A 16462-nucleotide genomic window follows, 5' to 3' on the forward strand; every position below is an offset into this window, starting at 1 on the left:
TGGCACATGTTTATGACAGTGTGGTTTCACTATATGGCACATGTTTATGGCAGTGTTGTTTAGTGTGGTTTCACTATATGGCACATGTTTATGACAGTGTTGTTTCACTATATGGCACATGTTTATGACAGTGTTGTTTCACTATATGGCACATGTTTATGACAGTGTGGTTTCACTATATGGCACATGTTTATGACAGTGTGGTTTCACTATATGGCACATGTTTATGACAGTGTGGTTTCACTATATGGCACATGTTTATGACAGTGTGGTTTCACTATATGGCACATGTTTATGACAGTGTTGTTTAGTGTGGGTTCACTATATGGCACATGTTTATGACAGTGTTGTTTCACTATATGGCACATGTTTATGACAGTGTGGTTTCACTATATGGCACATGTTTATGACAGTGTTGTTTAGTGTGGTTTCACTATATGGCACATGTTTATGACAGTGTTGTTTAGTGTGGTTTCACTATATGGCACATGTTTATGACAGTGTGGTTTCACTATATGGCACATGTTTATGACAGTGTTGTTTAGTGTGGTTTCACTATATGGCACATGTTTATGACAGTGTTGTTTAGTGTGGTTTCACTATATGGCACATATTTATGGCAGTGTTGTTTAGTGTGGTTTCACTATATGGCACATGTTTATGGCAGTGTTGTTTAGTGTGGTTTCACTATATGGCACATGTTTATGACAGTGTTGTTTCACTATATGGCACATGTTTATGACCGTGTTGTTTAGTGTGGTTTCACTATATGGCACATGTTTATGACAGTGTGGTTTCACTATATGGCACATGTTTATGACAGTGTGGTTTCACTATATGGCACATGTTTATGACAGTGTGGTTTCACTATATGGCACATGTTTATGACAGTGTTGTTTAGTGTGGTTTCACTATATGGCACATGTGTATGACAGTGTTGTTTAGTGTGGTTTCACTATATGGCACATGTTTATGACAGTGTTGTTTAGTGTGGTTTCACTATATGGCACATGTGTATGACAGTGTTGTTTAGTGTGGTTTCACTATATGGCACATGTTTATGGCAGTGTTGTTTAGTGTGGTTTCACTATATGGCACATGTTTATGGCAGTGTTGTTTAGTGTGGTTTCACTATATGGCACCTGTTTATGACAGTGTTGTTTCACTATATGGCACATGTTTATGACAGTGTGGTTTCACTAGATGGCACATGTTTATGACAGTGTGGTTTCACTATATGGCACATGTTTATGACAATGTGGTTTCACTATATGGCACATGTTTATGACAGTGTGGTTTCACTATATGGCACATGTTTATGACAGTGTTGTTTAGTGTGGTTTCACTATATGGCACATGTTTATGGCAGTGTTGTTTAGTGTGGTTTCACTATATGGCACATGTTTATGACAGTGTTGTTTCACTATATGGCACATATTTATGACAGTGTGGTTTCACTACATGGCACATGTTTATGACAGTGTGGTTTCACTATATGGCACATGTTTATGACAGTGTTGTTTAGTGTGGTTTCACTATATGGCACATGTTTGACAGTGTTGTTTAGTGTGGTTTCACTATATGGCACATGTTTATGACAGTGTTGTTTAGTGTGGTTTCACTATATGGCACATGTTTATGACAGTGTTGTTTCACTATATGGCACATGTTTATGACCGTGTTGTTTAGTGTGGTTTCACTATATGGCACATGTTTATGACAGTGTTGTTTCACTATATGGCACATGTTTATGAGAGTGTGGTTTCACTATATGGCACATGTTTATGACAGTGTTGTTTAGTGTGGTTTCACTATATGGCACATGTTTATGACAGTGTTGTTTAGTGTGGTTTCACTATATGGCACATGTTTATGACAGTGTGGTTTCACTATATGGCACATATTTATGACAGTGTTGTTTAGTGTGGTTTCACTATATGGCACATGTTTATGACAGTGTTGTTTAGTGTGGTTTCACTATATGGCACATGTTTATGACAGTGTGGTTTCACTATATAGCACATGTTTATGACAGTGTTGTTTAGTGTGGTTTCACTATATGGCACATGTTTATGACAGTGTTGTTTAGTGTGGTTTCACTATATGGCACATGTTTATGACAGTGTGGTTTCACTATATGGCACATGTTTATGACAGTGTTGTTTAGTGTGGTTTCACTATATGGCACATGTTTATGACAGTGTTGTTTAGTGTGGTTTCACTATATGGAACATGTTTATGACAGTGTTGTTTCACTATATGGCACATGTTTATGACAGTGTTGTTTAGTGTGGTTTCACTATATGGCACATGTTTATGACAGTGTTGTTTAGTGTGGTTTCACTATATGGCACATGTGTATGACAGTGTTGTTTAGTGTGGTTTCACTATATGGCACATGTTTATGACAGTGTGGTTTCACTATATGGCACATGTTTATGACAGTGTTGTTTAGTGTGGTTTCACTATATGGCACATGTGTATGACAGTGTTGTTTAGTGTGGTTTCACTATATGGCACATGTGTATGACAGTGTTGTTTAGTGTGGTTTCACTATATGGCACATGTTTATGACAGTGTTGTTTAGTGTGGTTTCACTATATGGCACATGTTTATGACAGTGTTGTTTAGTGTGGTTTCACTATATGGCACATGTGTATGACAGTGTTGTTTAGTGTGGTTTCACTATATGGCACATGTTTATGACAGTGTTGTTTCACTATATGGCACATGTTTATGACAGTGTGGTTTCACTATATGGCACATGTTTATGACAGTGTGGTTTCACTATATGGCACATGTTTATGACAGTGTGGTTTCACTATATGGCACATGTTTATGACAGTGTGGTTTCACTATATGGCACATGTTTATGACAGTGTTGTTTAGTGTGGGTTCACTATATGGCACATGTTTATGACAGTGTTGTTTCACTATATGGCACATGTTTATGACAGTGTGGTTTCACTATATGGCACATGTTTATGACAGTGTTGTTTAGTGTGGTTTCACTATATGGCACATGTTTATGACAGTGTTGTTTAGTGTGGTTTCACTATATGGCACATGTTTATGACAGTGTTGTTTAGTGTGGTTTCACTATATGGCACATATTTATGGCAGTGTTGTTTAGTGTGGTTTCACTATATGGCACATGTTTATGGCAGTGTTGTTTAGTGTGGTTTCACTATATGGCACATGTTTATGACAGTGTTGTTTCACTATATGGCACATGTTTATGACCGTGTTGTTTAGTGTGGTTTCACTATATGGCACATGTTTATGACAGTGTGGTTTCACTATATGGCACATGTTTATGACAGTGTGGTTTCACTATATGGCACATGTTTATGACAGTGTGGTTTCACTATATGGCACATGTTTATGACAGTGTTGTTTAGTGTGGTTTCACTATATGGCACATGTGTATGACAGTGTTGTTTAGTGTGGTTTCACTATATGGCACATGTTTATGACAGTGTTGTTTAGTGTGGTTTCACTATATGGCACATGTGTATGACAGTGTTGTTTAGTGTGGTTTCACTATATGGCACATGTTTATGGCAGTGTTGTTTAGTGTGGTTTCACTATATGGCACATGTTTATGGCAGTGTTGTTTAGTGTGGTTTCACTATATGGCACATGTTTATGACAGTGTTGTTTCACTATATGGCACATGTTTATGACAGTGTGGTTTCACTAGATGGCACATGTTTATGACAGTGTGGTTTCACTATATGGCACATGTTTATGACAATGTGGTTTCACTATATGGCACATGTTTATGACAGTGTGGTTTCACTATATGGCACATGTTTATGACAGTGTTGTTTAGTGTGGTTTCACTATATGGCACATGTTTATGGCAGTGTTGTTTAGTGTGGTTTCACTATATGGCACATGTTTATGACAGTGTTGTTTCACTATATGGCACATATTTATGACAGTGTGGTTTCACTACATGGCACATGTTTATGACAGTGTGGTTTCACTATATGGCACATGTTTATGGCAGTGTTGTTTAGTGTGGTTTCACTATATGGCACATGTTTATGACAGTGTTGTTTCACTATATGGCACATGTTTATGACAGTGTTGTTTCACTATATGGCACATGTTTATGACAGTGTGGTTTCACTATATGGCACATGTTTATGACAGTGTGGTTTCACTATATGGCACATGTTTATGACAGTGTGGTTTCACTATATGGCACATGTTTATGACAGTGTGGTTTCACTATATGGCACATGTTTATGACAGTGTTGTTTAGTGTGGGTTCACTATATGGCACATGTTTATGACAGTGTTGTTTCACTATATGGCACATGTTTATGACAGTGTGGTTTCACTATATGGCACATGTTTATGACAGTGTTGTTTAGTGTGGTTTCACTATATGGCACATGTTTATGACAGTGTTGTTTAGTGTGGTTTCACTATATGGCACATGTTTATGACAGTGTGGTTTCACTATATGGCACATGTTTATGACAGTGTTGTTTAGTGTGGTTTCACTATATGGCACATGTTTATGACAGTGTTGTTTAGTGTGGTTTCACTATATGGCACATATTTATGGCAGTGTTGTTTAGTGTGGTTTCACTATATGGCACATGTTTATGGCAGTGTTGTTTAGTGTGGTTTCACTATATGGCACATGTTTATGACAGTGTTGTTTCACTATATGGCACATGTTTATGACCGTGTTGTTTAGTGTGGTTTCACTATATGGCACATGTTTATGACAGTGTGGTTTCACTATATGGCACATGTTTATGACAGTGTGGTTTCACTATATGGCACATGTTTATGACAGTGTGGTTTCACTATATGGCACATGTTTATGACAGTGTTGTTTAGTGTGGTTTCACTATATGGCACATGTGTATGACAGTGTTGTTTAGTGTGGTTTCACTATATGGCACATGTTTATGACAGTGTTGTTTAGTGTGGTTTCACTATATGGCACATGTGTATGACAGTGTTGTTTAGTGTGGTTTCACTATATGGCACATGTTTATGGCAGTGTTGTTTAGTGTGGTTTCACTATATGGCACATGTTTATGGCAGTGTTGTTTAGTGTGGTTTCACTATATGGCACCTGTTTATGACAGTGTTGTTTCACTATATGGCACATGTTTATGACAGTGTGGTTTCACTAGATGGCACATGTTTATGACAGTGTGGTTTCACTATATGGCACATGTTTATGACAATGTGGTTTCACTATATGGCACATGTTTATGACAGTGTGGTTTCACTATATGGCACATGTTTATGACAGTGTTGTTTAGTGTGGTTTCACTATATGGCACATGTTTATGGCAGTGTTGTTTAGTGTGGTTTCACTATATGGCACATGTTTATGACAGTGTTGTTTCACTATATGGCACATATTTATGACAGTGTGGTTTCACTACATGGCACATGTTTATGACAGTGTGGTTTCACTATATGGCACATGTTTATGACAGTGTTGTTTAGTGTGGTTTCACTATATGGCACATGTTTGACAGTGTTGTTTAGTGTGGTTTCACTATATGGCACATGTTTATGACAGTGTTGTTTAGTGTGGTTTCACTATATGGCACATGTTTATGACAGTGTTGTTTCACTATATGGCACATGTTTATGACCGTGTTGTTTAGTGTGGTTTCACTATATGGCACATGTTTATGACAGTGTTGTTTCACTATATGGCACATGTTTATGAGAGTGTGGTTTCACTATATGGCACATGTTTATGACAGTGTTGTTTAGTGTGGTTTCACTATATGGCACATGTTTATGACAGTGTTGTTTAGTGTGGTTTCACTATATGGCACATGTTTATGACAGTGTGGTTTCACTATATGGCACATATTTATGACAGTGTTGTTTAGTGTGGTTTCACTATATGGCACATGTTTATGACAGTGTTGTTTAGTGTGGTTTCACTATATGGCACATGTTTATGACAGTGTGGTTTCACTATATAGCACATGTTTATGACAGTGTTGTTTAGTGTGGTTTCACTATATGGCACATGTTTATGACAGTGTTGTTTAGTGTGGTTTCACTATATGGCACATGTTTATGACAGTGTGGTTTCACTATATGGCACATGTTTATGACAGTGTTGTTTAGTGTGGTTTCACTATATGGCACATGTTTATGACAGTGTTGTTTAGTGTGGTTTCACTATATGGAACATGTTTATGACAGTGTTGTTTCACTATATGGCACATGTTTATGACAGTGTTGTTTAGTGTGGTTTCACTATATGGCACATGTTTATGACAGTGTTGTTTAGTGTGGTTTCACTATATGGCACATGTTTATGACAGTGTTGTTTAGTGTGGTTTCACTATATGGCACATGTTTATGACAGTGTTGTTTAGTGTGGTTTCACTATATGGCACATGTTTATGACAGTGTTGTTTCACTATATGGCACATGTTTATGACAGTGTTGTTTCACTATATGGCACATGTTTATGACAGTGTTGTTTCACTATATGGCACATGTTTATGACAGTGTTGTTTAGTGTGGTTTCACTATATGGCACATGTTTATGACAGTGTTGTTTAGTGTGGTTTCACTATATGGCACATGTTTATGACAGTGTTGTTTAGTGTGGTTTCACTATTTGGCATAGGTTTATGACAGTGTTGTTTAGTGTGGTTTCACTATATGGCACATGTTTATGACAGTGTTGTTTAGTGTTGTTTCACTATATGGCACATGTTTATGACAGTGTTGTTTCACTATATGGCACATGTTTATGACAGTGTTGTTTCACTATATGGCACATGTTTATGACAGTGTTGTTTAGTGTGGTTTCACTATATGGCACATGTTTATGACAGTGTTGTTTAGTGTGGTTTCACTATATGGCACATGTTTATGACAGTGTTGTTTAGTGTGGTTTCACTATATGGCACATGTTTATGACAGTGTTGTTTAGTGTGGTTTCACTATATGGCACATGTTTATGACGGTGTTGTTTAGTGTGGTTTCACTATATGGCACATGTTTATGACAGTGTTGTTTCACTATATGGCACATGTTTATGACAGTGTTGTTTCACTATATGGCACATGTTTATGACAGTGTTGTTTAGTGTGATTTCACTATATGGCACATGTTTATGACAGTGTTGTTTAGTGTGGTTTCACTATATGGCACATGTTTATGACAGTGTTGTTTAGTGTGGTTTCACTATATGGCACATGTTTATGACAGTGTTGTTTAGTGTGGTTTCACTATATGGCACATGTTTATGACAGTGTGGTTTCACTATATGGCACATGTTTATGACAGTGTTGTTTAGTGTGGTTTCACTATATGGCACATGTTTATGACAGTGTTGTTTAGTGTGGTTTCACTATATGGCACATGTTTATGACAGTGTGGTTTCACTATATAGCACATGTTTATGACAGTGTTGTTTAGTGTGGTTTCACTATATGGCACATGTTTATGACAGTGTTGTTTAGTGTGGTTTCACTATATGGCACATGTTTATGACAGTGTGGTTTCACTATATGGCACATGTTTATGACAGTGTTGTTTAGTGTGGTTTCACTATATGGCACATGTTTATGACAGTGTTGTTTAGTGTGGTTTCACTATATGGAACATGTTTATGACAGTGTTGTTTCACTATATGGCACATGTTTATGACAGTGTTGTTTAGTGTAGTTTCACTATATGGCACATGTTTATGACAGTGTTGTTTCACTATATGGCACATGTTTATGACAGTGTTGTTTCACTATATGGCACATATTTATGACAGTGTTGTTTAGTGTGGTTTCACTATATGGCACATGTTTATGACAGTGTTGTTTAGTGTGGTTTCACTATACGGCACATGTTTATGACAGTGTTGTTTAGTGTGGTTTCACTATATGGCACAGGTTTATGACAGTGTTGTTTAGTGTTGTTTCACTATATGGCACATGTTTATGACAGTGTTGTTTCACTATATGGCACATGTTTATGACAGTGTTGTTTCACTATATGGCACATGTTTATGACAGTGTTGTTTAGTGTGGTTTCACTATATGGCACATGTTTATGACAGTGTTGTTTAGTGTGGTTTCACTATATGGCACATGTTTATGACAGCGTTGTTTAGTGTGGTTTCACTATATGGCACATGTTTATGACAGTGTTGTTTAGTGTGGTTTCACTATATGGCACATGTTTATGACGGTGTTGTTTAGTGTGGTTTCACTATATGGCACATGTTTATGACAGTGTTGTTTCACTATATGGCACATGTTTATGACAGTGTGATTTCACTATATGGCACATGTTTATGACAGTGTTGTTTAGTGTGGTTTCACTATATGGCACATGTTTATGACAGTGTTGTTTAGTGTGGTTTCACTATATGGCACATGTTTATGACAGTGTTGTTTAGTGTTGTTTCACTATATGGCACATGTTTATGACAGTGTTGTTTCACTATATGGTACATGTTTATGACAGTGTTGTTTAGTGTGGTTTCACTATATGGCACATGTTTATGACAGTGTTGTTTAGTGTGGTTTCACTATATGGCACATGTTTATGACAGTGTTGTTTAGTGTGGTTTCACTATATGGCACATGTGTATGACAGTGTTGTTTAGTGTGGTTTCACTATATGGCACATGTTTATGACAGTGTTGTTTAGTGTGGTTTCACTATATGGCACATGTGTATGACAGTGTTGTTTAGTGTGGTTTCACTATATGGCACATGTTTATGACAGTGTTGTTTAGTGTGGTTTCACTATATGGCACATGTTTATGACAGTGTTGTTTAGTGTGGTTTCACTATATGGCACATGTTTATGACAGTGTTGTTTAGTGTTGTTTCACTATATGGCACATGTTTATGACAGTGTTGTTTCACTATATGGTACATGTTTATGACAGTGTTGTTTAGTGTGGTTTCACTATATGGCACATGTTTATGACGGTGTTGTTTAGTGTGGTTTCACTATATGGCACATGTTTATGACAGTGTTGTTTCACTATATGGCACATGTTTATGACAGTGTTGTTTCACTATATGGGACATGTTTATGACAGTGTTGTTTAGTGTGGTTTCACTATATGGCACATGTTTATGACAGTGTTGTTTAGTGTGGTTTCACTATATGGCACAGGTTTATGACAGTGTTGTTTAGTGTGGTTTCACTATATGGCACATGTTTATGACAGTGTTGTTTAGTGTGGTTTCACTATATGGCACATGTTTATGACAGTGTTGTTTAGTGTGGTTTCACTATATGGCACATGTGTATGACAGTGTTGTTTAGTGTGGTTTCACTATATGGCACATGTTTATGACAGTGTTGTTTAGTGTGGTTTCACTATATGGCACATGTGTATGACAGTGTTGTTTAGTGTGGTTTCACTATATGGCACATGTTTATGACAGTGTTGTTTAGTGTGGTTTCACTATATGGCACATGTTTATGACAGTGTTGTTTAGTGTGGTTTCACTATATGGCACATGTTTATGACAGTGTTGTTTAGTGTGGTTTCACTATATGGCACATGTTTATGACAGTGTTGTTTAGTGTGGTTTCACTATATGGCACATGTTTATGACAGTGTTGTTTAGTGTGGTTTCACTATATGGCACATGTTTATGACAGTGTTGTTTAGTGTGACTTTTGAGCAGGACTGTAAATGTTTGAATGTAACCTTTAAGCTGCTTGCGGCTCTTCAGGAGCTCCTTGATCAGTCTGGCAACTTCCGGGTGTGCGGTCTTGTCGTAGGAGGACGGCTAGGAAAAGAGAGCATGGATGTAAAAATGTGCTGACTCCTTCCTTCTGCCTTCGGTGTTCACCTTCAGCCTCTCCTGCTCAAAATGCTCCTCCAGCTGCCGGATCCTCTTCCTCAAGGTCTGAACGTGTCTTTTCAGCACCGACACGGACGAGGCGGCGTCATCAGGCTCGGCGCGGACGCTGCAGCGCGCCCTAGGGCCAGGAAACACCACACCACACACATCTGACGAGGTCTGACCTTTGGCAAAGAAGTGTGTGACACGAGCGCGTCTTACATGCGGATGTGCTGCGAGCACGGCGGCGAGGGGGCGCTGTCGGGGTCCAGGTTGTAGCGCAGACTGCCGCTCAGGTTGGGGCAGCGCGGCGACGGCACGGGACACTCGCTGGTGGTGAGGCTGGAGAGGAGAGGAGGGCTGCTGGTGGAGCCCGGAGAGCTGGACAGGGGCTCCTCATCGCCCCACGGTGGCGGGGCGGGGGAGCACGCAGGACCGGATGGCGAGGAGTCGACTACCATCACACAGAGAAGACAAATGAGGAGGAAAAACAAGCCAAGAGGCAGAAGGTGTGGATATCTTTCTAATTGATATTTATTTTGGTGTTCCAGTCAGCTTGCATGAGGGACAGTTGATGGAGGACTAACACACGTTATGTTTTTTAATGCAACTTCACCTTTTTAGGCCTTTTAGGAGTACGTATGGTTCCATAATGGCACCACTTTTAGGAGTACGTATGGTTCCATAATGGCACCACTTTTAGGAGTACGTATGGTTCCATAATGGCACCACTTTTAGGAGTACGTATGGTTCCATAATGGCACCACTTTTAGGAGTACGTATGGTTCCGTAATGGCACAAAAGTATGTATGGTTCCGTAATGGCACCACTTTTAGGAGTACGTATGGTTCCATAATGGCACCACTTTTAGGAGTACGTATGGTTCCATAATGGCACCACTTTTAGGAGTACGTATGATTCCGTAATGGCACCACTTTTAGGAGTACGTATGGTTCCGTAATGGCACCACTTTTAGGAGTATGTATGGTTCCATAATGGCACCACTTTTAGGAGTACGTATGGTTCCGTAATGGCACCACTTTTAGGAGTACGTATGGTTCCGTAATGGCACAAAAGTATGTATGGTTCCGTAATGGCACCACTTTTAGGAGTACGTATGGTTCCGTAATGGCACCACTTTTAGGAGTACGTATGGTTCCGTAATGGCACAAAAGTATGTATGGTTCCGTAATGGCACCACTTTTAGGAGTACGTATGGTTCCATAATGGCACCACTTTTAGGAGTACGTATGGTTCCATAATGGCACCACTTTTAGGAGTACGTATGGTTCCGTAATGGCACAAAAGTATGTATGGTTCCGTAATGGCACCACTTTTAGGAGTACGTATGGTTCCATAATGGCACCACTTTTAGGAGTACGTATGGTTCCATAATGGCACCACTTTTAGGAGTACGTATGGTTCCAGTTCCACAATGGCACCACTTTTAGGAGTACGTATGGTTCCACAATGGCACCACTTTTAGGAGTACGTATGGTTCCATAATGGCACCACTTTTAGGAGTACGTATGGTTCCGTAATGGCACCACTTTTAGGAGTACGTATGGTTCCGTAATGGCACCACTTTTAGGAGTACGTATGGTTCCATAATGGCACCACTTTTAGGAGTACGTATGGTTCCATAATGGCACCACTTTTAGGAGTACGTATGGTTCCGTAATGGCACCACTTTTAGGAGTACGTATGGTTCCATAATGGCACCACTTTTAGGAGTACGTATGGTTCCATAATGGCACCACTTTTAGGAGTACGTATGGTTCCATAATGGCACCACTTTTAGGAGTACGTATGGTTCCATAATGGCACCGGTGCCAAGGTAAACAGTATAGTAACCACACCCAAACCTTACTTTCATGCTACACTGCATCCAGAAGGGGGGGCCCTTACACAAAAATAAAAATAAAAACGATGGTCTGAGAGTCTTTCAGGTGCATGTCATTTTTTTTGTATTTTAGTTTTAATAAATCTGCAAAATTTGGGGAAAAGAAAACCTTTACTGTAGAATTTTGAGGACAAAAATGAATGTATTCCATTTTGGAATAAGTGTGTAACATAACAATGTGGAAAAAGTGAAGCGCTGTGAATACTTTCCGGATGCACTGTAGTATTGGCGATACTGTACAAGTAACATCGTGTAAGTAGTGAAGTGAATTATATTTATATAGCGCTTTTCTCTAGTGACTCAAAGTGCTTTTACATAGTGAATATTTAATATGTAAGTTCCATTTAAAGCAGTGTGGGTGGCACTGGCTCAAGTGTCTTGCCCAAGGACACAACGGCAGTGACTAGGATGGCAGAAGCGGGGATCGAACCTGGAACCCTCAAGTTGCTGGCACGGCCGCTCTACCAACCGAGCTATGCCGCCCCAAGTAATTGAGAGAATATTGACAAGTAAGTCGTTTTGCTGCAATTTTACTGTGTTTTGTATTTCTGCAATAATTATGACCATTTATTGTGGCTTTTATTTGTTATTTTTGACCGTATTACTTAGTAATTTAATATATACAGTATATATATTTGAAGTATATAAACTATTAGTATATTCAACTTGAACGTTAGAGAACTCCACAAAAAATAAAAAAGGCACGTCTGCCAGAAATAATAAAGGTAATAAATGGATTTCAATTGTACGGAGCCCCTAAAGGGACATGGGGGAATTATTATTTTTAATAATTTCTTTTATTTTTTTAGACATGTATCTCGTGCACACGAGAAACTTTTTATAAAGTTATAAAAAAAAATTAAAAAAGTTAATTTTTTTTGTTATTTTTTTTTTTAGACATGTTTCTCGTGCGCACGGCAAACATGTCTAAGAAAATAAAATAAAAAATACAATTAAAAAAAAAAAAATCCCCCATGTCCCTTTAGGGGCTCCGTACAATTGTTACATACTTTTGATTTAAATTAATTAAAAAGTGTGCCAGTACAAATCAATACTTAAAACAATAAAAGCTTAGCCATTAAAACAGATAAAATACTAAAACTAAAACACTATCAGTGAAATATAAAAAATGCAAAATAGTGTTGTTGTTTTTTAACAGTGTGTCTATTAATTTTGGTTATTTAAAAAAAACATTCACTTGCTCAAAAAAGTATTTTTTAAACACATTTAAGAATACTGCGATATACACTATATTGCCAAAAGTATTTGGCCACCTGCCTTGACTCACATATGAACTTGAAGTGCCATACCATTCCTAACCCATAGGGTTCAATATGACCTTTTGCAGCTATTACAGCTTCAACTCTTCTGGGAAGGCTGTCCACAAGGTTGCCGAGTGTCTTTATAGGATTTTCCACCATTCTTCCAAAAGCGCATTGGTGAGGTCACACACTGATGTTGGTGGAGAAGGCCTGGCTCTCAGTCTCCCTTCTAATTCATCCCAAAGGTGTTCTATCGGGTTCAGGTCAGGACTCTGTGCAGGCCAGTCAAGTTCATCCACACCAGACTCTGTCATCCATGTCTGTATGGACCTTGCTTTGTGCACTGGTGCACAGTCATGTTGGAAGAGGAAGGGGCCCGCTCCAGGAGTCGGGCTTGTCCTCTTAGTTCCAGTGAAAGGAACTTTGAATGCTCCAGTTTGGAGCGGGCCCCTTCCTCTTCCAACATGACTGTGCACCAGTGCACAAAGCAAGGTCAATAAAGACATGGATGACAGAGTCTGGTGTGGATGAACTTGACTGGCCTGCACAGAGTCCTGACCTGAACCCGATAGAACACCTTTGGGATGAATTAGAAGGGAGACTGAGAGCCAGGCCTTCTCCACCAACATCAGTGTGTGACCTCACCAATGCGCTTTTGGAAGAATGGTGGAAAATTGCTATAAAGACACTCGGCAACCTTGTGGACAGCCTTCCCAGAAGAGTTGAAGCTGTAATAGCTGCAAAAGCTCATATTGAACCCTATGGGTTACCATGAATTGATTACATGGACCCCGACTTAAACAAGTTGAACAACTTATTGGGGTGTTACCATTTAGTGGTCAATTGTACGGAATATGTACTGTACTGTGCAATCTACTAATACAAGTTTCAATCAATCAATCAAATCAATGGTTTAGGAATGGTATGGCACTTCTGCTTCATATGTGAGTCAAGGCAGGTGGCCAAATACTTTTGGCAACATAGTGTAGAAGTCATGTTCATACCATTACACCAACACTACACATGATACTTCAAATGCGGGTACTGCCATTTTGTTGAGTTTTTCTAAAAAAGCAACCTTCATGAAGAGGTTGCCTACAGCCACAGCTGTTCATGACAATGTTTGTGCTCATTAGAGAACACAGCCGTTATTTGCTTTGGTAGACTCACCAGCAGAGGTGGGTAGTAACGCGCTACATTTACTCCGTTACATCTACTTGAGTAACTTTTGGGATAAATTGTACTTCTAAGAGTAGTTTTAATGCAACATACTTTTACTTGAGTATATTTATAGAGAAGAAACGCTACTTTTACTCCGCTCCATTTATCTACATTCAGCTCGCTACTCGCTACTGATTTTTATCCATCTGTTAATGCACGCTTTGTTTGTTTTGGTCCGTCAGACAGACCTTCAAAGTAGGATCTATGCATGCCTGCGTTTCACCAATCAGATGCAGTCACTGGTGACGTTTGACTCCGTTTCACCAATCAAATGCAGTCACTGGTGACGTTTGACTCCGTTTCACCAATCAAATGCAGTCACTGGTGACGTTTGACTCCGTTACACCAATCAAACAGAGCCAGGCGGTCACATGATTAACAAGCTTACATGAACTCAACATCAAATTTGAGGAAGCACATGGCGGTAAGTAACGTTAGTAGATATTTTGGCTGTCACCTTAGGCTGATGTTAGCTTCCCTGCTATGAATCACTGTCAAATGTACATCGTGTGGGGACATTTATTAACACACTGCGGCCTCATAGACACACACACACACACACACACACACACACACACACACACACACACACACACACACACACACACACACACACACACACACACACACACACACACACACACACACACACACACACACACACACACACACACACACACACACACACACACACACACACACACACACACACACACACACACACACACACACACACGCATAGAAACACCAACCAGAAGTGCACAGTGTGTTCCCAAGTGCAGCCCACACCTATCAGTTTATGGTTTGCGTAAAGGCTAACTTGTTATTTTCCTTTCATTTATTTATTTTTCCTTTGTAATCTCTGCCTACTGAGCCTATGGTGCTGTTAAGTTATTGTGGCTCAATTTGCCTTCATTTTTTTTATGTTAATGTATTATTATTTAATATATATTATGGTTTTAGTTGCTTAAGAGATATTCCTGGCTCTGAATTTGCTCATTGTTATTTTTTATGTTTTTGTGCATTATTTGTTGCCGTCATCATTAAAGGAACAGGTTACTCATCAGTTACTCAGTACTTGAGTAGTTTTTTCACAACATACTTTTGACTTTTACTCAAGTAAATATTTGGCTGACTACTCCTTACTTTTACTTGAGTAATACATCTCTAAAGTAACAGTACTCTTACTTGGCTACTCTACCCACCTCTGTGTAGCAGCCAGCGAGACGTGGTGAGTCACTGAAGAGAGGCGCGTCTACAGTCGCTCACTTCAGACTAAATTGATGACTTCTTCTGAGAGGATGTTCTACTAAACATTGAACTGATTGGTCCATGAAGGAGCTTCACTCTGCATGCATGTTAGTCAGTGAGGTATTAATAGTCAGTGAGGTATTAATGCACAACTTCCCTCCTCACAAGTGCAGAGGACATTTTAAATCGAGCGCGGTGCTTCTGTGTGGTGCTGCACGCTCAGAAAGACATTTGAGGGAACTCACCAGGCTGTGGGCGCTCCACTGGCGGAGGCGAGTGGAGAACCGGCGTGTGACTGGAGGGAGGCTGGCGGTGGGCTGGCAGGCTCTTCTGGTCCTCGGGTGCTGGGTTAGGGGGACCCGTGTCCGCCTCCAGGGCTTGCAGCTTGAGGGACGGGCTCTGGAAACAGAAGCAGAACATGGCGACGTCTTCCTTTAAGCCGTAAGTCCTCCACGGGGGGGCCGGGGACGAAGGCGTCACGCGGCGTTCAGCGCGTACGGGGAATTGGTAGAGGTCAGTAGGAACATGGCTGTCGCCTTCCTCAAAAACAAGTCGGCGGGGTCAGATGGCCTCCACGTGAAGAAGTCCATCATCTGAGCGGGAGAGCATCCCTAAATGCACATGGCATGCCTTCCGTGGAGCCAGCTGCCTCCACATGGATTATTCATCAGGCACGGCAAGAAGGGGCGCGGCGGGAATACCGCTCGTGTCGATGCGTGCGGCGTGGGCGTGCGCGAGGAGGAGGAGACGTGATGAGGGGTTTCCACGGCAACGTTGTCAGGGCGAGCCTATTTGATGGCGCTGCGGGAGTGGAGTGGAGCCGCTTGCCTCCGTGTCACGAACATGGAGGCTGGAATGAAGCGGTGCGGTCTGAGGCGGTTTTTAGGTGGGGGTGCGTGGGAGGAGGGGGGGGCGCTCTGACATCATCCTCCTCATCTTCATCTTGGCTTTTCTCACGCTCCTGAGGCTGTTCATTCATAAAAAAAACACAGCCTTGTGCG

General features: G+C 40.1%; 1 protein-coding gene across 2 annotated transcripts in view; it reads right to left on the reverse strand.

Annotated features, from left to right (window-relative positions):
• The window catches only part of fam13c (family with sequence similarity 13 member C), a 33105-nt gene extending 16643 nt beyond the window's left edge, over window positions 1-16462 (reverse strand). Inside the window, exons 1-4 of one of the 2 annotated variants that reach the window (XM_062059127.1) lie at window positions 15707-16462; window positions 10047-10278; window positions 9834-9963; window positions 9689-9770 (exon numbers count right to left, since the gene is read on the reverse strand). In XM_062059127.1, the coding sequence (XP_061915111.1) occupies window positions 9689-9770; window positions 9834-9963; window positions 10047-10278; window positions 15707-15881 (619 nt within the window). In that variant the 5' untranslated portion in view covers window positions 15882-16462. The remainder of the gene's footprint in view (window positions 1-9688; window positions 9771-9833; window positions 9964-10046; window positions 10279-15706) is intronic. The other variant, XM_062059126.1, reaches the window with a different exon arrangement.

Source organism: Entelurus aequoreus, linkage group LG09 (assembly GCF_033978785.1).
Source record: "Entelurus aequoreus isolate RoL-2023_Sb linkage group LG09, RoL_Eaeq_v1.1, whole genome shotgun sequence".
Classification (NCBI taxonomy): domain Eukaryota; kingdom Metazoa; phylum Chordata; class Actinopteri; order Syngnathiformes; family Syngnathidae; genus Entelurus; species Entelurus aequoreus.